The 22,989-nt window shown below is 38.9% G+C and overlaps 3 protein-coding genes across 7 annotated transcripts in view; 1 reads left to right on the plus strand and 2 right to left on the minus strand.

The window, feature by feature from the left end:
• The window catches only part of rbm14a (RNA binding motif protein 14a), a 14,220-nt gene extending 5,452 nt beyond the window's left edge, over nucleotides 1-8,768 (minus strand). Inside the window, exons 1-9 of one of the 4 annotated variants that reach the window (XR_013647430.1) lie at nucleotides 8,682-8,768; nucleotides 7,983-8,162; nucleotides 6,969-7,153; nucleotides 6,639-6,815; nucleotides 6,179-6,288; nucleotides 5,763-6,035; nucleotides 4,174-4,397; nucleotides 3,505-3,918; nucleotides 1,056-1,185 (exon numbers count right to left, since the gene is read on the minus strand). Coding sequence is in view for 2 of the 4 variants with exons in the window: in XM_020708696.3 (XP_020564355.1) it covers nucleotides 3,420-3,918; nucleotides 4,174-4,397; nucleotides 5,763-6,035; nucleotides 6,179-6,288; nucleotides 6,639-6,815; nucleotides 6,969-7,153; nucleotides 7,983-8,162; nucleotides 8,682-8,716 (1,683 nt within the window). In the remaining 2 variants the exon portion in view is untranslated. Of the gene's footprint in view, nucleotides 1-368; nucleotides 1,186-3,197; nucleotides 3,919-4,173; nucleotides 4,398-5,762; nucleotides 6,036-6,178; nucleotides 6,289-6,638; nucleotides 6,816-6,959; nucleotides 7,154-7,982; nucleotides 8,163-8,681 lie in introns of those variants that run through there. The other 3 variants (XR_013647428.1, XM_078930675.1, XM_020708696.3) reach the window with 3 other exon arrangements.
• A 172-nt stretch (nucleotides 8,769-8,940) lies between these two features.
• On the plus strand, nucleotides 8,941-13,925 carry LOC105355571 (uncharacterized). Of its 2 annotated transcripts, none has more exons than XM_011483213.4 (6): nucleotides 8,941-9,100; nucleotides 9,615-9,818; nucleotides 9,933-10,047; nucleotides 11,790-11,862; nucleotides 12,008-12,099; nucleotides 12,392-13,925. In XM_011483213.4, the coding sequence occupies exons 2-6, from the start codon at nucleotides 9,615-9,617 to the stop codon at nucleotides 13,651-13,653; spliced, it is 1,746 nt and encodes a 581-aa protein (XP_011481515.1). In that variant the 5' UTR covers nucleotides 8,941-9,100; the 3' UTR covers nucleotides 13,654-13,925. The 2 variants fall into 2 exon arrangements, with proteins under 2 accessions (XP_011481515.1, XP_011481514.1); XM_011483212.4 differs by having other exon boundaries at nucleotides 8,950-9,100; nucleotides 9,930-10,047.
• Nucleotides 13,926-13,937: 12 nt separating this feature from the next.
• On the minus strand, nucleotides 13,938-22,987 carry dpp3 (dipeptidyl-peptidase 3). The gene is made up of 19 exons (XM_004076142.5): nucleotides 22,720-22,987; nucleotides 21,657-21,801; nucleotides 21,404-21,548; nucleotides 21,226-21,315; nucleotides 20,957-21,094; nucleotides 20,673-20,747; nucleotides 20,419-20,509; nucleotides 20,112-20,242; nucleotides 19,685-19,815; nucleotides 19,479-19,537; nucleotides 18,348-18,542; nucleotides 18,147-18,259; nucleotides 17,957-18,049; nucleotides 17,796-17,858; nucleotides 17,571-17,695; nucleotides 17,085-17,205; nucleotides 16,672-16,851; nucleotides 15,189-15,351; nucleotides 13,938-14,670 (listed from the first exon to the last, which is right to left on the minus strand). Exons 2-19 carry the CDS (start codon nucleotides 21,779-21,781, stop codon nucleotides 14,528-14,530), a joined length of 2,181 nt encoding a protein of 726 aa, XP_004076190.1. The 5' UTR covers nucleotides 21,782-21,801; nucleotides 22,720-22,987; the 3' UTR covers nucleotides 13,938-14,527.
• Between the last annotated feature and the right edge of the window lie 2 nt (nucleotides 22,988-22,989).

Here is a 22,989-nt window from a genome sequence, read left to right on the forward strand (position 1 = left end):
ATCATAGTTTGTTTTGCGTGCGGACTCTTCTGCACTCGTTTTGTATTGTAATGTTCATCCATTAAGTGTCCCATTTTTGATGAGTGCATGAAACCTGCAGTGTCCATTAAAAACTTATCAGGGAGTGAGGTCCCATATGTTCGATTTCTTCTCACTTTATTTTTTGTAATTAAAATGACTGAATTAAAAATCATTTTTGAATTGTTACCAAATTATTTTGGTTTTATTTAAAAAGGTATAGATTGATGTTTTTGGAAGAAAATGTAATAAAAAATGTCATTTGATGCTGAGCTCTGACAATTTTCATTTTTGGAGACCAATAAACAAAAAAGCAGTAGTTCTTAAATATTCACAAAAAAGTAAGTACACAAGTTGAAATTCATTTATTGATAATTAAACAGAACAAAGAACAAAACGTATTTTAAAACAACATGGTAGCATCCGTGTCCATTGTCATTCGTACAAGTAGAATGTGGCATTGAAATTGGTTTTGTTTAGGGGGTTGGGGGGGGGGGGGGGAGCATTGAACCAGCAACCGATCCTGAGCCAGGTTTTTCAACTCTAATGGAGGGCCTACCAGTGTGCTCTTCAGCAAGGCACTTAACCCCAATGTGGTCACAGGGTTGCAGGAGAAGAACAACCCATCCACAAAAAGATCCTGAATCCAGCCGTGGTCATTTGGTACTGAAATGTTGTGGATGTGGATGTAAAGAGATAACCACACCCTTTAAGAATTGTATGGGACGTGTTGAGTTTGAAGCAGGAATGTATGAATAAAAGGCAAAAAATTGGGAAATGGAGCAGAAAAATCAAGAGGAAAAAATTAAATAGAAGATTTCCCTTAATAAAAGAAAAAAAGCAAAGGAGCAAGAGACACATTTCCAGAAATTTTAACTCCAGACCAAAAAAATTAAACTTAAATAAATAGAAAGAAAAATCCATAGAGATGAGTCAGGGGGCTACGATGAGTCACGGGTGATTCGGCACTATATTTGTGTGCTTGTGTGAACGCGTGTTTCAGGGGAGGGGCAGGAGTGTGTGGTCTGAGTGTTTACCTTAGTGGGTGGACACCCCATCGTCCACAGCAGTTTCAGGCCTAACGCTGCTGTTTTCCCCTTCCCACTCTACAGCTGCGTGTGGCGTACGTCCAGGGCAAGGGCTCAGTTTGGCTCCCTCCCACTCTAGCTGTAATAATCAGCAAGAGGAAGAAGGTGGCTGGAGCAGCAGTACAACAAGGCATGCAACTAACAGTTCAAATGGAGAAAGTGTGGAAAATGTAGAGTCGCTGTGTGTTGTTTGTGCCTTACAAGGCCCCTCAGTTCAAGTGCTGAATAAAAGAAAAGGTGAGCAACTGTGAGCAACAAACATCAAAGCAACAACTGTAGAATGTTGAAGCTGTGCATTAGCATCCTTTGCACGTGTTTGTTATAAAAATAATCAAGATGTAGGAAACCCAGTGAAATCTTATCTACGAGTGGGATTTCACATCTATATAGGTGTGATATAAATGCAAAGAAACTCAATAATCCTAGCCAAGGTTCACAATGGTGTGTGTTCCTGGTTGGATTAAATAAGAGAAAAAGGAGAAATCATGGAGGCGCACTCAGCGCTGTTAAGAAATTCAAATAATGAAACAATCTTGAGTACCGCTTCCATCACGTCCTATTCATGCAGCTAGAAACCTCACAACGCGCAACCACACCACAGCAAATAATATTCCTGATCTTTTTCCATTCTCCAAAAAGGTCAATCACCGTTTACCACAGCTTTTATCACCATAACTTCATACCACACAATGTTTGTTTTCTCCTTCAACAAAAGCCTGTTTTCAAGCCCTACTTACAACAAGCACAACTATCATTCTTTTAAGGGGGTTGAGTTCAGACCAGCTTCCCTGAACTACAAATACGCCTGCTAAAGAAATACAATCGCGTCATCTAGCAGTCAAATAGTGACAGGAAACACTTTTTTCCCCGTCTTAAACTGTGACGAAAAAAAGGGCTGATATTTACACAAGTGCCAAAGTGTAAATTTAGCATGAAAACCAGCTGGGAATTCCATGAAAACAGATGAACCAATGAAGAGGGAAAAGTCGGAGATAGAAAACGCAAAAGTTAAATTGGAAACATGACCGTCTATAATGCTGAGAATCCAAGAACAGCCACACATCGCCTATAAACATTGCTCAATTAAGTTCACATATGTACATCAACACCAAAGAGACATCGCCGTCACCAACCCAGTATAGCCTAAACTCATATGATGGGAATCATCAGATTGCATTTTGTAAAAGAAAGTTTTTATAAACATTTGAGCACAGAACTGAACTTCAAATACTTTTGAAACTTTTCTGTTTTAATGTTACAGAGGCAAAAAACTGACCCTTGTTTAAGTAGACTTCGAGATAAACTAAGAAAGAATATGCAGAGTGGCTTATGACTATATAGTGTCTCTTACTAACATATTTTGCCTCATGCAAAGAAACGGGTAAGATCGTAAAAACAAAAGTTTCAAGTTAATTGTATCCCTTTGTGAACCTAAAATCAAACTTTTTTTATAATAGCAGTAAAAGAAAAAGAAGTTTGGGCTCACTATAATCGTTCAGTTTACAAATGCTATTGACTGTATCCCTTAAAGTGATTGTTACAGTTGGGCATAACAGAGAGTCCCAGTTGCTAGACTGAATCCCTCACAGGGAGGCAATTTTGTCCTAAAACGCATGACCAGACCGACTCAATCCGCTACAGTCTTTGGTATCTCTCCAGAAATGCCATCATCCCACGTTTTATGTTACTTTTCTTAATTTGAGCCTCATGTGTTCTGCCGCAACAGTGTGGTAAATCTCATCTCCACCAAAACATTGAATAGAACCACGGTCAGAAGATCCCCAGGAAACTGTAATACTTCGAAAGTACAACAACCTTTTAAAGTAATTTTTAAAATTTTTAGCATCATGGAAATGTACGCCTAACCTACAATGGGCCCATTTGCTGACCAGTATTTTGCCCAAATCATGTGGCATCCAACTTCATGACCAACTGTAACAAACACTGGACTGCACAAACTATTGATGGCCTTAATGCACCAAGAATATTTCAAAAATTTAACCTTCTTCTTGACCTTAACCTATAATGATTTAACAAGGAATCAGTGGTGCCTCTACAACATACAACAGAGACTATAAACAAAACTACGAGTGAAAAATGTTCCAAGTTTAATTGTCTTCATTATCTTCACTTGTCTAAAGACAAAGCTAACTCAGACAACAATTAAGTTGTAAAAAAGGACTATGCTTTAGATTTAAAGCATTTTGATTACGACCTTGCTTCCCCCTGGGATGTTTGTTTCAACTGTCCCTACTGTAAATACACATGCGTTCACACACGTCTACAGTGTGTAAGGAATGTGTGGGGGTGGGACTATCGATAGGGGGGTTCTGGCGTGTGGTAAGGGTAATCGTGACCCTGGGGCACGGGTTGCCCGTGTGCGGGTGTCTGCTCATACGGTGTGGATGTGGAGTAGTTTCCAGATGCCGCATAAGCTCCAGATGAATCATATGCTCCTGATGCCCCGTAGCCTCCAGAAGTGTCATAGCCAGCAGAAGCGTCGTAGGAAGCATCATAATTGCCAGATGAAGTATCGTAGCTTCCTGACGAGGCGTCGTAACCTCCCGAAGTGTCATACGTTCCTGGGGGGGCATAGGCTTCAGATCCGGCGTATACTGGGGGTGCTGAATATGTTCCTGGGGGTGCAGGGGCTACAGTAGACGTTTGTGCCTGTGTGGTGGTAGTTGTGGCAGGTGGAGGGGGTGGTGGAGGAGGGGGGTTGCTGTACGCATATTGGAGGTACTGGTACTGTTGCTGGTACTGTTGATACTGTTGGTACTGATGCATTTGCTGGTAGTACTCGGAGTAAGACCTGCATAAAGTACAAGACGAAGGTGAAGAAACGCCAGGACAACCAGAGGAACGTGAACACAAAAGCAAGCCAACAAAAGCTAAGGAATTACACACAAGTGGTTTTACTTTATATGTTTTAAGCCTTTGAAAATAAATGAAATTATTTCACTTTAACTATAACTGTAAATAAATGTGTATTATTATTTTCCAACAGGAACAGGGTTAAAATGTAAAAGTATTTTTGGAGCATGAAAACCTGTGTTTCATCCTTTACCTAGCAACAGGATCTGATGTTTCGGGAGACATGGCAGCAGAAGTAGAGTCCTCAGGTGCTCCAGGCGGAGTCGGCAGCAGGGCTCGTCGTTTTGGTCGCGCTTGAGCAAAGGAACCCGGAACAGGATCGGGAAGAAGAGGGGCTCGATTACCTCTAATTGGGCTGCGGTCCCGCTCGTTTTCCGAGGCTGCTTGTTTTCGGCCTGCCTGCTGCTCTGCTAGTACCTGTTGATAAAACGTAAACATTTGTTCCGTAATAGTTTCTTCTCCACAAAAACACTTCTCAGTAGAGGTGCATAATTATTCCTCTCCCATTCGATATGCATCTTGATACATGGTCCACATATCGATACATTAAAGATTCAACTTACTTTGCTCAATTGTGTTATAGATCCCTGCCTATATCTTTAACATCCCCACATTTCAGTTATGATGATGTGACTCATAGGTAAAGCTACTAAAAAGCCAATTGTGCTAAAAAAGTCCTTTTGATAGAACATTGACACCAGATGGGGACTAAGCCATTGTTACAGCAAAAATCAGGTGTTGTGAACAAAAAACGTATTGCAATTAAGAGAAGTAGACCTGGGCAAAAAACAAAATCTCAGAGTTTTATTCCAAATTCGATTTTCAATTTTAATCTATTTTTTTCTCCCTGCTTTTACTTTCTACAACAAAAATTTAAAATGACAGGATACATTTAACAATTATTTCAACACATTTGGAAATTGGCTCTCATACAAAGTTCAACTAAATAGAAGCTGTAAAAAACGTTTGTAAAACAATGCAGCATATGTTTTGTGAGCTACTGCTAGCTTGAGCATCTAAAGGGAAATACTAGAAATACTAGAATGCCCTCAGCAGAGCATTTTGCTGCTTGTGCTTTGATGTTCCAAGTTTGACGTTACACCCCCTGACCAAGACCTACTTTTTGACTAAGCAGTCAAGCTGGCTTGTAGGTAAAAACAATCTACTAACCATTAATCCATTATTTTATACAGAAAAACTATAGGTGTTTTTTTTAAACTGATATTACTTTAAATGCAAACAGAGAGGAAGTCACAACATCAGATAAAAACAATTGTTTGTTTTTTTTCTAAGGAACTCCTTTATTGATTTCTATTTAATCTTCGCTCTCTGCTTTTGGCGTTTTTACGCCGTCTATGAAATGTTCTTTACAATCACAAACGAGTTGTTTCTGTTTTCTTGCTGAAAAACGCTCCCAGGAGAAGAGGGGTTTCAGTCAGTCACCTGTAATCTGAACCATCTGTAAAGTCAAATTAAAACCTGCTGAGAAAACAAGGACAGATTTACTAAATGGAGGCAGGTTGATAGAAAAGGCACGCCCCATCTGCGCTTTGCGAGAGACCGGCGGGCTGACTTTACCCCCAACAACGGAAGCATAAGAAAGCTAACTTTGTAAAATAAAATCCTGATTTTCCCAAAATTGAACCGTCTAAAACAACAAATTCGAACTGATCAATTTATCTCCCAGCTCTAAAAGGAAGGTAAGCAATTGCAATAAAGGAAAGAAAAAAAAACAAAGAGCCAATTAAATTAGAGTAAAATGTGATGCAAAATTTAACAAACCTTTTGCCCTTCTTGAAAAAACTTGGCTCTTGCTGCTTCAAACAGCGTGGTTGGATCAGGTGCAGCCTGTGGTTCTACCTCTTCCACTGACGCCGTGGTGTGATTTGCCAGTTCCTGGTACACTTGGTCAGCTACAGAACCATACACCTGGCTGGCAAGAGCACCGTAGATGACCCCATCTGCACCTTTAGAGCTTGTGATGCCTCTCAGAGCGGCATATGTGGGATCAAAGGATGTTGTGTTGTAAAATGAATTATGGACACTTTGTTGAACCTACAAACAAAAATAATTTTACACAAATTTATATAAGATTTGACCAGGAGATATTTTCAATAAAAGGAAAAACAAAATCTAAAAATATGTATAAGTGATTATAACTTTGGTAGAATGACAACCCGTCTAGAGGAAAATCTTACTTGAATGGGCAACCCAGCAGCTGCGGCAGCAGCTGCAGCTAACACAGCTGCCTGACTCTGATGATGTTCTAATGAAGGAGGTGGTCTGGGAAGAAGACCTTCTCTGTCACCTGGAGGCAGAATAAAACAGAACAGAGGCATAAAGTTGTATGCTTTTTAAAACTTTATCTCTGAGTAAGAGAGAGAAAATAAACAAAAAACATTATTGTTGCAACACTGAATGTGTGTGCATTTACATATGTCTTTGTTTATAGAAAACTATTAAATTGTAAATGTTTAGTTTAAATGTTATCAAAGAAGGCAAAACTTTAAATACAAGTATTTAAAACAAGGCATAGTTAAAGACATGTTAAATGTATAAATATTTTATGCAAACTAAGACACAAAATAAGACACACACTCCCTGGGGCCTACCTTACAATATATAATGAATATATATAATTTTTTAATGAAAAGGTACCTGAAGAGTTGGCTGAATTTCCTGACATTTGGTTTACCAAAGGTTGGGCTTTGGACAGCTCTACAGCCAACTGACGCCCCTTGAACATGGTCCCATTGAGAGCATCGATTGCTGCCTGGGCCTCCTCTTTCCTCTCCATATGCACAAATGCATAGCCGACATTTGAACATAATCTTGCTGCAAATTAAGAATAAAATGCCATTATTTTTTGGGGGGCTAAATACTCAAATGTACTGCTTAGTTGTTGATGTGCAACCAGAAACTATGTATAACACTGTAAGCAAAAAATGTATGAATTTTAAAAAGGTTTTTATACTTAACATTTTTTACCTTTGACTTTATCACAGTCTAAAACTCTGCCAAAGGTTGAGAACAGCCCATGCAAATCATCTGCTGAACATGTTGCACTGAGGTTTCCAACAAATATTTTTGTGGAGTTGGGTGGGCGGGCGCGTGACTCCTCTACCACCAAGGGTCTGCCTCGATACTCTTTGCCATCGAGATGTCGTATGGCCCTGTCAAAAAAGGTTTTTGTGTTTATTACACTTTATCAACTTGTTTTTTAATCGCAATAAATAACAGAAAATAAATCAAAATGCAACAATGGCCAGAAAATTAATAAGTGAAAATGCAACAAAGGATCATATCAGCAATACTCAAACACTGCAGGACTTGACATTTAGACCCACTCCAATAAAAAAAAAACATGTTTTTAACATGTTCTTGTTGCATTTTTCTAATGGAGGACACAAAGAAATTTGAGCTTACAATTACATTTCTAAGCATTACTTTTTACAAATGGTTGTGAAGAAGGAATAGATGAAACAATGGCAATGGAAAAAGCTTGTAGCAGGGATGTAGGTGCTACAAATGGCGGACCACAAGCTCTGCCCTATTCTGTTGCATCCATTTGAAGACAAGATCCATGTACATCTTTGTTTTTCTTATCCAAGGTGGCATCTTAAAACTCTACAGCTTGACAGCTTCAATACTGGTCGCCATTTTTGTTGCAAAAGTATTGTTAGGCTGGGGTATTGAGGGCCTGTAAGGTAGCGGGAGAGGGAGTAAACAGATGGATGACGGGAAAGGGTGAAGCGCGTACACCAAGCCAATCACATCTTTGAGGCAAATTTCAAATTAACTCCTGTTCCTCTGCATAGTGTTCCAGAAAACACAACAGGTTTTTTTTCTCTTTTCCCCCAGCTAAAACTGCAAAATCATAATTAATAGACCATATAAGGGTTCCTAAAATGTGTTTTTTCTATAACACAAACCAGCCAGCTTTTCATGTAGAAAGTATATTTCCATTACAGTCGAAAACAGTGATGTTGTATGGCTCCATACCTGTCTGCTGCCCCTTCTCCTTTCAGGGTAACAAAGGCATACTGTCTGAGCAATGAGCACGTGTTTATCTCTCCATATGGAGAAAATATTTTACTTATTTCTTCATGAGTTGCGTCTATAGGAAGATTCCCCACAAACAACTTCACGTTCTCACCACTCATCTCTAGGTCGACCAGGCATCTGAAATGAGGAATACAATTGTACAATTAGATTTCGACGCGTTCTCCAGTAAACTAGAACGGTAAAATTATCTTTGAAAGCAATATTGAATCGTAACCAAATTGAGCTTGTTGTTATAACGGGATTTCCATTGACAGAGAAGCTACTACTAGCGTGATGCTTAGCTAACTTTAAAGTTCATCAACGTAAAATCGATTTTAAAGAGTTTAAGTCAGATAAAAAGGTTGAATACATGGGATATAGCGTCGCTTTAATTGCACATCTAACAGTTAACTAAAATTAATGGCGTTACTGGCCATCTTGTTTAACGCTAGCATAACGCAATGCTAAGCTAGGCTAGCTACTGTTAACGCAATGGCTTTTTGTTTTTCCAAATTAAAGCAAGCTTTCACCAAAGCTGCATTTATCTCTCGTTCCAATCTGTCATAAATTACATAAAGGATTTTAGTTATAACTTTTCCGTTGAGTAAATAGCTCGGAAATATGTAGTTGTTACTAAATAACGCTTAGACGGCTTACCCAACGCGGTCGTAGCGCTGATGTCTTTCAAACATCACATCCGGTTCCGGTTTATTCAACACGCAGCTAGGGGGCGATGTTCCACCCGAAATTGAATACTTTAAAATAAACATCGCAATAAATTGTGTTTAGTTTATAAATTCAAGTTTTTAAAAACAAAAAAACTACAAATTTACAGAAAAGGACAGGTGATGGATAAAATGGTATAATTTGTTCCTACCTCAGGTGAGATCCGGTACAAAGGAAGGGGGAGGGGCCTAACGCATTCATCTATCTGTGAGCGCACGTCATGACAGGTCGGAGAGGAAAGAAATGCTGACTTTTTCTTTCTTTTTTTCGTTTAAAAAAAATCATAGTCAAGTTGACGGAGGAACATGTCATGAGAATGCGGAATAAAAAAGAATGACTTGGGGGGAAAGGTAAGAACACACTAATTCCGTATAAAATGTTTTACTTAGTGTTGCGCACCAAAGACAAGGGGAAGTTGTGTGTGTGTGAGGCAGGAAGACTGTTGTAGAAAAGAATTGTGAGCATTTTCTTAAGGAATAAACAGTGAAGATTCAGCCAGATGATAGCCCAGTTTTCTGTAGTCTATGAGACCTGACAAAAAATAGTTGAATATATATTTTATGCCTTTCCCAGTCTTTGTGGTGTGACCTGCGTGTATAGAATTTAAAGCCTTGCCTCCTGAAGGTTGCCATATCATTTAAGCTCTGTCTAAGTTTTTGCTTCGCTTTACCAAGTCTGGACTTGCTGGTCCAATCCATCCAGATTTATTACACAGGTGTGTTTCCTTTAAGTGCAGGAGTCTCACCTATCTTTCTTACAGTGGACCACAAATGCATAATAAACCCCTTGCAGTCTTTTGGGACACCCTAGTAATTTGAGACACAACTAATCACCAGGTAATTATTTTCTTTGAAATGTGTGTAGATGGCACAGCAAGAGGACCCGCTGTATGATTTCCCAGAGCCCATCAAGCCGCAGAAGAGAAATCTACAGAAGCTTCAGAGAGGAAGGGGCTCCCTAAGAAGCATCAGCGTTCTGGACCGCCTCCTGTTGACAGTTCCTGTGTGGCTTCAGCTGTCAATCAACCCTGCCACCGCACTACACATACTCCAGAGGGAACCTCCTGGGGTCTGAGATTTATTTCTACACTCATGATGTGCATGCGTGATCCTCGTCTATAGTTTCTCTCCATCTATCACGTGATCTCTCTTACATCCAGTAATAAGTTGTGTTCTCCAGCAGTCATTCCTGGTGAGAAAGTCTCGCACTTCCCAAAGAAATGTGCTTTGTGTCCGTTTGGCGGATGACAGTGTTCCATCGTTTGTTCAGGAGTTTGGCATCAGGAAGGAACAATCCAGTAAGTATGGAATGCATTTTCTATACATTTCTTTTCCATCTACAGCTCCTCTTAATGCAGCCATCATTGTATCACAGTCATATTCACAAACAAGGATTTTGATTGCCAGCTTTTATCCTGATTTAGAGAACCGCAGGTAAAAGATAACAGACTTTCTTTTAAAGACCCACTCCAAGGAAAATCATGTTTTGGATGTTTTTAACATGTTTTTTTAGCATTTTACATATGATAAAGGACATTTATGTAGAAAAAATAGGCTTATGATTGCATTTCTGAGTATTTATTTATTCAAATTGTTGTGAATCAGGAACAGGCAAAAAATGGCGTTTGTAAAATTGTAATTATGACGTAGGTGCTAAAGTTGGTGGGCCACAAACTCCCTGCTCTGCTCCATTCCGATGCATCCACTTGTAGACACATAGATCCATGTACGCCTCCGTTTTCCTCGTCCAAGTTGGCATTTGGCTAAAAACTGTACGGCTGGATGGCTCCAATATTGCTCACCCCTGGGAACGCTTTTAAAATATTTCTACATTGCATCATTTTATAATTCTTTTTTTTTTTATCACAGTCTGTGTGTGTGCATGTGTGTGTGTGTGGGGGGGCATTGTGCGTGTTTTAACAAAATATTTTTAGTCTTGTCCTTTTGTTTTTAAATTTGATTATGTTTAATGTAAAGCACTTTGAGTAGCTCGCACTGTAAAAGTGCTATAGAAATAAAATTTGATTTGATTTGAATTAATTTGATTTGATTTGAAATAGATGAAAAGATGATCAGAGTGGAACTTAAATTTTCTTTCTTATTTTTGAATTAAAAAATAAAAAATAAAATGTTGTGATTACAGTCCTCCAATTAATCACAGTTTCAATGTGAAATACTTAGTAGAACTTTAGTACAACTAAAAAAAAAACCTCAAAGTGGCCGTTGCAAGAAAGGCAAATCTCATTTGTGCCTATATAAAGCAGATAGGTTTCTTTTATTCTGGGCTGCAGCACTCATGTGAGTATTAAACAATTATGCAAAAATTTGTCAACAAGAGTTATACAAGCATTAAAACAAATCAGTTAAACTTTCCGTAGTAGGAGAGGTCGCTTAAAAGTAAATATCTTCCAAAGCAGCTTACAATCTTTTGCACCATAGAGCCCTCCCCAAGGTCAGACACCCCTCTGGAGATTTGTGGCTTTGACTCTTTCTGGTTGTTTTGTCTCCTTGAAGTCTGTTTCTGTTTTTTTGCAGTCACTTTCCATCCTTTAACAGTCTGTTTGAGCCGATTTGCTCTCAGTTTTCTTCTCTTTTTAAGCAGCATTGGGTTGTTTGTTCCTATAATTTTTGCATTTTGCAATTATTTTGCATTATTTTTGTTGTCAATTTTTGTGGAAATTGTTTGATTACTTAAAGTGTTAAAGTGTTGTGTTTTTTTTGCAGATTTTGGACACTTTTGTTCCTCTTTGGGATGATTTTATGTTTCTTTGCAATCTAAATTGTTACCAGGGTCAGAAAAAGGAATTAGCCTAGCCTTGGACAGCCTCTCTAAAATATTATTATGTTATAACAATTTGATTTTTTTTCTTGTTGTCACATGTACATTTAAAATATGTTTGATTTTTGTTTTACTAATGCACTTGTTGATAACATTATTATTGTTTTCCATTAACATATCATTGTTTTCTACTCAGCTTCAGACTGAAGTAAAACACCTCTAAGAACCCATATTATTTATAATTTTTTTCTTATTCACCAGCTCTGTCTTTGGAAACTTCAGCAATCAGCTTTCCAGATCTTCCAAGGCTGATTTCCTTTTACTGTGTCAGCAGGTAAAGCAACAATGAAGTTTCAGTTTTTATTTCTTGCAGACTGGAATATTTTTAATCAATGTCTTTCTAAAATATGAAATTTTAGATTTTAAACACATGTATGACTTATTGATTATGTTTCATATCAACCTTATCTGTGTGTCAGAGATGTCTTGCCTTTTCCCCTGGAGCTCCCAGAAGCCATTGCAAAAGCAGCATCGCACAAAGAACTGGAGTCTATCTCACATATGGGAATAGGTTGGTAAATTGTTCATTTCTTCACAGCAGATTTGGTCATTATGTATTGTTTTAGGCTTTGTAGAATGGATTAATGATACACATGAGTCACTCAGCCGTTATGCATGCAGAAACTGCACTCAGCAACCGGGGACCAGACCAATTATTAGTCAAATAAAAAAAGATTATGTTGTATTTTTATATCATGTGACTTATCAGTGTACCCACAACATTTTTTATCATTTTGCATTGAAAGTGTGATTTTATGGCATAATAGAGTTTAGCTATTGGTACTTTTTTCGTTGTTTTACAGAATTCTGGAGTTCCCAGCTAAATGTCCGTGGGCCACGGGACGCACTGAGGCTCAAGGTGGTGGCTGATCAGAAGCCTGATGTTGAAACACCAGCTTCTGCTGCTCAACCGGATTCAGCTCCCCATTCTGAGTCAGACAGCCCGCCTCACAAAGCACCTGCCTCAAACACCGTAACCAAAGTGTCTGATCCAAATGCTACTCTGTTCCAAAGGTTTTGTCCAATCATGACACGCAGCCCCAAAGAGCTAGACTGTGGCTCTGGCCTGGGTGCTCTTTGTTTCATCAACCCACTTTTCCCCCAGTCTGGGAACAACCTATCTAAACGGCGCATGTTCAAACAAAGCCTTAAAGTTCGGGTTTCTACAGAGACATGTACTCTACTCTCACCTCCACTTGCTCCACCGCCACCTCCACCCCTTATGCCAAAAACCAAAGGGAGAGGCAAGGCCAAAAAACAGGCAAAAGAAATCCCAGAGTTAAGTGAAGATTCAGTCCAAGTACATGGTCAAACAGGTGATGACAACCAAACCCAGCCCCTGCCACACATACAAGACCTCGACCTTGAGGACAAAGTGAACCCTTCAACAGGAACTCGTCATCTCCAAGTAGAAGTGAAGGAGCAGGGTCAAGAGTGGACAGAAGAAGGACAAAGGAACGCTGGAAATGAGAAAATGAAAGAGGAACTGGCTCAACTACCAGCAGCAATGGACCATCTTCTAACAGACTACATGAAACCTTCACCTCTAACCAGTTTTTCCCACATCCCCTCACTGTACCAGTCACCATCCACCTGTCCCATGACACCCCCACTTTTCCCCAAAATGTCATCACTTTCTCCTATCTCTCCCAGTCCTGTCTCCCTCTCACCTAATCATTCTCCCTCTTTATCTCCCAAGTTGCCTTCTTCCCTTTCACCATCTCTTTCCCCCAAGGCCTCCTCCTCTTTCTCTTGTGTCCGTCCATCCCAGTCCTTACAAGCAGAGCTGGACAGTGATTATGCTATTCCGACAGTGACAGGCCGGCAGAGGTCGGGAACGCAGCCTCACAAAGGGGATCAGGGCACCAACACAAATGCAGGTAAAGGTGCCGAAAAGGAAGATGTTCACACAGAAAGGGAAGAAAAAGACTATGTGGATTTAGAGATAGATGCTGGGTTTGTAAAGGAAAAAGAGAGCTGCATTTCCATCAGTGACCTAGAAAAAGAAAGGGTTCCTACAAATCCTTTAGAACCCAGACAGACCAACAGTTCGACCCTTGAATAAAGAACCACATCAGAGAGTAAATAGTTTTTTATGTTCCTTTTAAAAACAAATTGGACTTTAAATGGTTATATTTTTAAATGAAGTAGTTTTATATAAATTAAATTTGATATTGCAGTGAAAACCCATCTTTTAATGAAATTGGTTCTTTAAATGCAGCTTTTAGTTGTATTCCTTTTAAAATTGTTTCTGAAAATTATGTATAGCTAATTACTGTAGACTTTAATTGTAATAAAAGCCACTTGTGTTTAAATTAATAAAAAAACAAAATCAAAGCCGTGTCCTGATCACTGTAGAAAATGCTTTTTATTCGAGTTGCTTCATCATGTGTTGTATACATTGCAAGAAAAGTTATTCATCCTTTGTATATTTGTGACAAACTAAAACAAAATTGCATATTTGTTTATTTTGTTTCTTAAAGTCAGAGTTGAAAGCCACTGCAGTCAGGTAACACTTACTTGGTCAGCTCATGAGCACAACAGCTGCACAAAAATTTGACATTTTAAACAAGAAGAGCACAAAAATCAATCTAAGTACATTCTCTACATCACAAACATGACGTTCTAATGACAATCTAGTTGGGAGAAACATTTTTTCATTATTGTATTTGACATTTTTTATTGTTTTGTAATTATAAAAGAGAAAAAAATGTTGCATTAATACTTTTTAATGAGAAAAAATTCAAGTGATGTTCGAGATCTCTCTCAATCGTTCTGTATTATTTCAGCTGTTGAACTTTAGTCTCATCGGATTTATCTTCTCACAACACTTTTTTTTTTGTTCAATTCTGAGGCCGTCTTCTGTCACATACATGAAAAAGTAATTGCTTTCAGCAGTTGGTATTTTGAAACACATGGAACAGATTATTCAGCTTCCATCAGCACCAGCAGGGGGTGTCTTTTTTGCTCAGCTCCAAGAGGTCAGCCTCCAGCTGGTCTGCGTCTTCTTGAAAGCGCTCAGTGAAGGAGCGAATCAGGCCTGCAGCACTGCTTTCATATTCCACCAGCTCGACATGGTCACCTGAAAACCACACAACCAAAAAACGACACTGAATTATGACCTCTAAAATACAAGAGAGATGACACATTTTCACAGATTTATTAATGAACTGTAGAATCTCTACAGAAAACTTTCAAAATAAACAGACTTGAAGAATTATATAACTTAGAGAAGGCAAAAAGAAAGTTTTAAGCATTCTGATTACCTTTCCTCTAATTTTAAACACCAGTACAATGAGGATTTTTGTGTGCAAATCAAATACGTATGCAATGATTTTTAACTGTACAGTTTTGAAATGGTTTATTTCAAGCAATCAAATAATAATAATACACAAAAACAATACAATAATCAGTCATACATTCATACAATGACGAATCCAATTTAGGATAATTAGACATATTAATAAATATTGCTTGAAAGGGAGTGGAAGGAAACGAACTTATATAATCCCACCCCAGTTGATAATTGAGTAGTAACATCGTTATGACCTTTATCAAAGGTGAACAAACCCATGTGCGTGTCAGCGGACAGCAGCATACCGTTAACTTTGGTGTTGGCCTGAACAAACATCTTGCGAGCTTCTTTCCTCAGCAGGACAGTCTCCCGCAGACGCAAAAAGTTGTTAGCACCGCTGTCCCCGACACTGGAGTAACCGTCATAGAGGGCCCTGCCTCCTTCCACATCAGCCGTAGACTTAAAGACCTACAAAATGGAGGATTGTGGGTAAATGGCGTGCAGAAAGTGTTCTAAATCAGGGAACATATAGTAACACAATATAGTGTTCCCTTGCTTTATTGAAGTTCACTTTTCACGGTCTCCTACTCCTTGAGTTTTTTTTCATGCTTTTTTGTTCTGCGTCCTGATTGGCTGTTGACCTTGTCAAACAATCTCCTCTGTGCCGTGTCTCCTGTACTGAATGTGTTCAATTTTCTAAACATACATAAATCTTTAATCAGATCTTTGATTTTATTCTCTAAAAATTGACTATTTTTTCAGTGAAAGTTTGAACTTTAAGAGTTTAAACTAAAGAAAAGTGTGAAAATGTTCCCGTCTGAGAAAAGTGTATAAATTGTCTAGTGGGGAGTTTTACAGCCTTAAACATCTTTAATACCACTTCGCAGATTTAATTCACAACAGGTTAATTTTAGAATGTAACCCCAGCAATAAACAAGGAGGGGAAAAAAGGGCTACAATTTATGAAAAAGTGTTTTTAAATATTCAGGTGGCTAACAATTTAAAGAAAAGATAGCAGTAGATGTACAAATATTCTGGTATTTTTGTTTTATAACACATATTCAGTGGTGATGGGCAAATGAAGCTTCATGAAGCCTTACATCCAATTGGTTCACTCCAGAGCAAAGCTTTTTGAAGCTTCATTTGCTCTAGTAGGAGATCTACTGGACATAAAAATATCAATTGGTAGGAATTTGAAGTGTGAGAGTTTGTAGAACAGCTGTAAATAAAACTGTTAGCAAAATGAAGAATGCAAAAGGTATATATTTAGAGATGGCAGTTTACTGTGTATATATGTATGTTTGGATATACTGGCAGTATGGCAAATGATTATTCGGAAACGACAAAAATGGAAATGATAATTTACAGTGAGGTGAGGGCTGTTGGGAGAAATTAGATCAAAAGCTCCTACACAGGGGACTTCCTCCTCTTTTAAGTTTCTCCGGAGTCTCCAAACTGTCTCCAAGATCTCTACCTCTAACCAAACTGTCTCTAAACTCTCACTGACTCGTGATTCTCCATCAAACACCCACATTTTGAATCTGAGGGATTTATATCTCTGTCAAAACTTGCGGCACAATCCAAAACACTTCATGAATCAATCACGTGGTACAGCTGGGCAGCAAAGCTTCGGACATCATCATTTTCCGCTCCTACCCTAAATGAAGCAAGCCTCGATAAACCCATCACGGACACGCCCCCTCCACTACTCGCCACACGCTTCGAAGCCTCGATATGGAGCGGCACATCACTAATATTGCACGTTTAAAGATGACACAGGACACGTACCTGCAGCTTACAGAGGAACCTCTGAATAGCGTGCTTTCCCACAGTGTGGATTTTGGTCCGATCCAGTGTAATCTGTGCATCAGGCTTGCCGTCGTGCCCCACCACCTCTTTGAGGCCCACCAGGCCCTCCCCGGCCTCCAGCAAAACACGCAGAATCACGAAGCGAGCCTGCATGTGAGCCTGAGGAAAACAGACATCAGTGACAAACTGCACAGGTCTGTTGACGCTCATGTAAACACAGACTGACTGAGCGTGAGCTTAATTATCCGACATAGACACGCATCATTCCATGAAACACATACTTAACAGTCTGCATGTTCACTTTTTTTATAAACACTATTCAAACTTTTTCTGGGCCTCTTGTAACACAAACCTTACAGCAGGAAAACGGGCGCCATGTTGCCAGACCTTACCTGTCTCCAGTTCTTGCTCTCAGGTGTGTAGAACTCCAAGCCCAACAGTCCTGCTCTGACCATGCTCAGCCAGTTGATATACACCACATCCTCTGCATCCTGACCCTCGAGGCCAAAAATACTACAACACACAAAAATGTATATGAACTGGAACTTTTTCACTGAAGCCGTCACTGAAATAAACTTTGAGGTCAGCCTCTTTTTCAGAGATAAAAATAATTTAAATTCGTTTTTACTTAACTCTTAACTTTTTTCAAATGAAGCAATAAGCTGTAATCCATTGTATTATAATTTTCATACATCTAACCAAACTCCACTAGAAGAAAATGTCAATGTTCATAAGATCTTTCAGCTACAATTACAATCCTGAAGTGTTTTATGGAGTTTTACCACCACTTATCAAATATTAATGTTGTTGAAGTAAACATCTGGTTTAGATCTTCATCCTAAAACAAAATTTTCTTGAGATTTTTTTAAAAAACCCACCGGAGCACTTCTTTGTTCAAGCACAGGTAAAGGCCGACACATTCAGCGCGGCATTCCTCGTAGGAAGAGGCTATTGTGGAGAATTTGCTGTCCCAAGTCTCGCTGCCCTGATACCAACTGGACACCTGAAAGACCAAGTGTCCCGCTGAGCTACTTTGTTCTGTTGAAACCCATTTATAATGGGTGTCACATTTGAACGTAGGCCATTAAAGTGAACGAACTCACCAGTTCTCCTGTTTCTGGGTTGATCACTTTATCCTTATTAAAGTTAAGCTTGCCTTTGTGATCCTGAGAGAAAAGCAAGACTACAGGTTATTACAATAAAGTATTCTACTTCCATTCCAGGTAATAGAGTTCTGTGTGTAGTTAAACTATGCTGGACTAACCTGAACAAAAAGTTTGCCACTTCCATGCCCCAGCAGTTCATGAAGTCCAACCTGCACCTCAAAGGATGGACCCTTCCATTTGATAAACAAATCCTAGAAGAAAATGGAACACAAGAGCAGCACACACATGAGAGCCATTTCAAAAAACCCTTAGCAGATAATGGCGACAGGTGTAAGCAGAACACCTTACCTTGTCCTCCTCTTTGAGGAAGGTGAGCTTCTCTTTCTGGGTAGCATAAGCTACAGCCAAAACGTTGCCGAGGGACACATTTTTAAATCCTTCCGACTGTCTGATGTCATCATCTAAAAGCAAGGAAGCAAAACAGTTTGTAGGGCAATGCTTCAAAACTAACAATTACATTTGTTGGTTTTAGAATCTACGAGTAAGTACAGTTGGGGATGTTGATTCCAGCTGGTATTCCACTTCCAGCAAAGGTGAGAACATCCAGTGAAGTAAAGTCGGGCTTCAGGAAGGTGTCCTTCTCAAACTCCTGAGGCCAAGGTAACTCGGACAGCAGGACCTCTGCAGAACTCACCAGCTTGGTGAAACGCTCGCTCATCGCCTTGTTCACAACCGCCACAAAACCTGGATTGGGCATCAAAACAACAGAGAATGAAACCCTCCTAAAACTACCAACCTTCAGACAGAATGAGCACTTCTGTCAAAAACTACACCAGGAATTTTCTTAGTCTTAGAAAGGATTTGCTGAATAATGGCAGAAAAGAAATAATTATTGTTGGGGTTTCTTTTTTTCCTTTTCTGGAAAAAAAAAAAGACAGAATAACCAGAGAGTGTACATTCTGCTGGTTTCCCTCAAAAATGAATGAAAGCTTATTTCAAAATGTGTAAGCTACTTCTGGATTCCTACTAATAAAATAATTATTACTTAGTGACCATGTTCAATATGAAAGTTCTTTTACTTCTAGTAAAAATTGTAGCAGATTCCTAAAGTCATGAAGATGAAGAAAGACGAGACTAAACTTAAATCCACCTGCAGGACACAGCTTCCTCGGTTCCTTTAATGTTAACCATGAATTTAAGAATCACCTCAATGACAATGATTGATTTTTCAGGCTGGTGCGGAGGCTTCAGAATGTTAAATTATCTGTGTCCAAAAATGTGTGAACATTAATCAACTGATTCTTCTTCTACTTACAGAAAGCCAGCTAAGATGTAGATTTCAAACAGGCCACCTGGTGAAACATTAGCTTGAGGCCTATGTTAAATCTGAATAGTATTTATTACCTGGAGCACCCGTTTTCATTTACAAGTCAAGCTAGTAATAAAATACTCTTCATTGAATAAAGAAGGTTTCATTTCTAGTTTGTTCACCTTGCTTCTTCAGTGCACTGTATAAACCCTCTACAAATTGATTTGGATTCAAATAATATGGATTCTAAATAATGAAAAACTTCTTCCTGAACCTCAAACTGAACAAGGACACCAATTAAATTGTGTGCGGCCTGTAGGTTCACAGTGTGGATCTCAATAATCACTGATCATGATCAGGTCAGGGGTTACCTTCAAACTCTCCCCTGGAGCCGAATGGATCTCTGTAGCTCTCTATAAATCCTATGTAACTGAGGACAAAGAAGAGGTAACTCAGAAATGGTTTACTAGAACGCCAACAATTCTAGGAGCAAAGGTCTGAGTGAAACTGAAAATAAATTGAGGCAGTAAAAATGAGATCTGTGAGGTTAAGTAAGTGTTTTAGTGCCGCGGTTCACCTCTCAACAATTGGTCCCTTGTCTTTGATCCAGAAGCGTGAACCCTCTTTGTGGGATTCAACCGAACCGAAGTTGAAACTGTGTCTGTACTGTTCCAGCATCTTCTGCTGGTTCTCATTGGCTGCATAAGCCTGCCAAGAGTCAGTAAAAAAAAAAAAAAAAAAACATTTAAAAAGAGGTAAAACTACATTTTTTTCCCTCTGTTATCAAGGCTTGATACATTAACAGTATTAGTTCATTTTTCTATGGCACTTAGTCATTGAACATGAATTCTTTATTTTAAAAAAATAATAAAAAAAACTGATAAACCTTTGAAGGCAGTTAAAAAAATTAAGAACAGATTGACTCCAACTAGAGTCAAATGTAGAAATAATCAAAGGTAAACTGAAATTATGATTAAAAGCAACTGCTTCCTTTGCTGCCTCACCTCTGCTTGTTGGAGGTAAAAACAAACTTTTTCCATCAGAGGACAATAGTCTCCTCTTTTCACAATAAACTCTTTGTCTTCAAATGTAAAGGTCCCACAGGAAGTCTCCTTTTCCCCGTCCACTGCGCAATCTGTGACGCAGTAACAAAAGTTATTGTTTTTTGTTAGTATCAGCATTGTCCGCTATGTCAATCATTTTCTAATGCTTTAAACTTTGCAGGCCAAAGCACGTCTGGTAACTCTGCCTGTCTCCAACATGTTAACCTTTTGGTTCCATCTTATTATTGGCTGTGATTTGATCTCTAACCTTTCTGCACTGCTGAAGCCAAGCGAACCTCATAGCAGACTTTTCCTCCATCGTTCCTTTTGAACAGACGCGTGTTGTACGCAGACAGTTTCTAGAAGCAAAACACACATTGTTACTTTGAAAGTCAACTTTTGTTAGCTAATGGGGGGGGGGGGGGGGGGGGGGATAAATAAATGCTAAAACAAAACCGACTGCAATATGCAAAAGAATACTATACATGAAGTTATGCATATTAGTTATGCAATATTTCTTACTTTTGAATCAAGGAATCTCTGGGCCAACTCAGCATCCTCCAGAGTGCAGTTCCCTGAGAAATAGGTTGTAATTCCCTAAAGAGAGACAGAAGCTATGATTCCTTTTACATGCTGTGTGGCTTTCTAAAGAGCGAGAAATGAAAAAAAAATTGTTTAAAAAATTGTGTGAATCAGAATGTATAGTAAAGGATGCAAACATAGCTGTTGATTATTACAAAATATATTTCCCATTATTTAATTATTTTGGCTATTCCTACTCAGTTATTGGTGGTTGATAATAATACCTTGTCACCAAGACCCAGCTGTTTCTGTCTGTCTTCCAAAGAGTAGATGAGAGTGGAAGAACTATTCCAGAGAGCCTCCATCTCTACAGGCTTCTCCTGAAATGCCTGACTGGCCCTCACCAAAGCCTCCAGCTTGTCCTGGATAAACACAACACAGACAGGCAAATTTCGAGAAGATTTCGAGAGAAGAGTTTGTCTTGGCCCCCTACAAAAGGCTGCAAAATGAAAAGTGTGGATGTTCACCCATCCTACGTGTCCTTTAGTTTTACCTTAGGTAGATTTGGAACAAATTTGGTGTCTCCAAATGATTTGTAGTTGCCCATGTTTGCATAAAGACCAGCTGCATATACCAAGAATGCCTAAAATAGAGAATTAAAACATTAAAAATGTGCATGTTTAACCACTTAACCTGTGTTTCGACAGTGTACAGCATTTTAGTTTATGTACCTTGTACTCTTCAGAGCTGAGTCCAACTGTTGCAGCAACTTTTTCAAGCTCTTCTGGCGTTTCCTTCCTGAAGATTCGCTGCAGTAGGACAAAAATGTTTGCAGACTCGGGGGATGTCTGCAGAAGCACCACCAGACCTCCATACCTGAGATGGATAGTGACATGTTCCTCTAGCATGACTCACTCCAGTTTCAATTCATCCTCCATATGAGTTTACTTTTTTCTCTCTGAGCTGCTGAGACTGGTTACTCACCATGAGGCACGTGACAGATAGTGTGCATACATCTTCTCCTGAGGTGATAGTAAACGAAAGGCCTCCCTGCAGTCAAGTGCAGAGATGCCAATGTCATTGGGGAGGTAGTACTGGGAGTCCACCATCTTGGCTTGGATATTTAAATCTGTTAAAAAGAAACAGAAAACATGTGAGGTTAAGAAAACAACTGGGGGGGGGGGGGGGGGGGGGGTGTCCAGTAATGAATAGGAATCTTTGATTCATACTTTAATGAACAGAAATATATGGGCTAAGTAAAACAAATGGTAGGAATACTTGGTTATATATGTGCATATGCATATGATTGCTTTCCTCTCAGTACCCATGTCGGCAAAATATACTGAGTAAAACAGAAACAAATAGCTATAAATTATTGATTTCATTCTGTTTATCTTTTATACAAATATATTTTTACTTTAACTGTATAAAAAAGCTAGAACTGCTATTTCATTGATGGTGAACACAGAGAAAATAAAAGTGATTAAATTTAAGACAATGACCGTGTTTAAACCACAAGAACACTTCTGACAAAAAAGATATTCTTCCAGATTTGTCTTAGATTGACAAGATAAAAGCTAATCCTGGTTACATCAGTAAACCCTGAAGTACTAGTAAACCTTGAACTACTACCTAATAGACTAGATAGATAGAAAACAAAGTACATACGATACGTTGATTTCAACGGGAAAAAAATAGTTGCTAATTTCGGTTTCATTTGCCACTTGTTACAAACCTACTTCAGTTACGTTTTACGTTTACACATTATTTTCCTTCCCCAAGTCACTTTAAAGTTTACTACTGGAAGTCGGAAGAGATTAGATCAAACGGATTCAATACAAAGGAGACAGTTTACCAACTATTGTTAACATTAGCTCCTAGCATACAAGCTAAGCGGCTGCAATGCTTGAAGCACAAACTGCTAACACTTCTCCTGCAATCATATACGCGGTGTAATACTAAGCTCGCAATTAATATTGCAGTTTGTTTTCTTTATAACATGTCGAACATCAAGGCAAAGTTGTAAATACACTTAGCATTTGTTTACCTCAAATTGATGAAAGTCTGAGGCGAACGTCAAACTGCAGTCTCACGCTCCTTACTTCCCGAATTCATTCAGAGCTCTCAGCCAATCATAGCCTGTATTCTCTTTGAATCAAATTAACACCAACCAATCATAAACGTGCTTAACGAGACAGTCATGGGTACGTCCTAATCAAGTGTTCTGATTATTTTAGTAAGTAAGTAAACAAAAGAAACTTCCCACAGGGGGAAAGGAAGGGGTGCACAGCTGTCTGTGGATCTTTGATAAAAACAG

The sequence above is a fragment of the Oryzias latipes genome, chromosome 14 (assembly GCF_053564925.1).
Source record: "Oryzias latipes strain Hd-rR chromosome 14, Olatipes_Hd-rR_3.1".
In the NCBI taxonomy this organism is placed as follows: Eukaryota; Metazoa; Chordata; class Actinopteri; order Beloniformes; family Adrianichthyidae; genus Oryzias; species Oryzias latipes.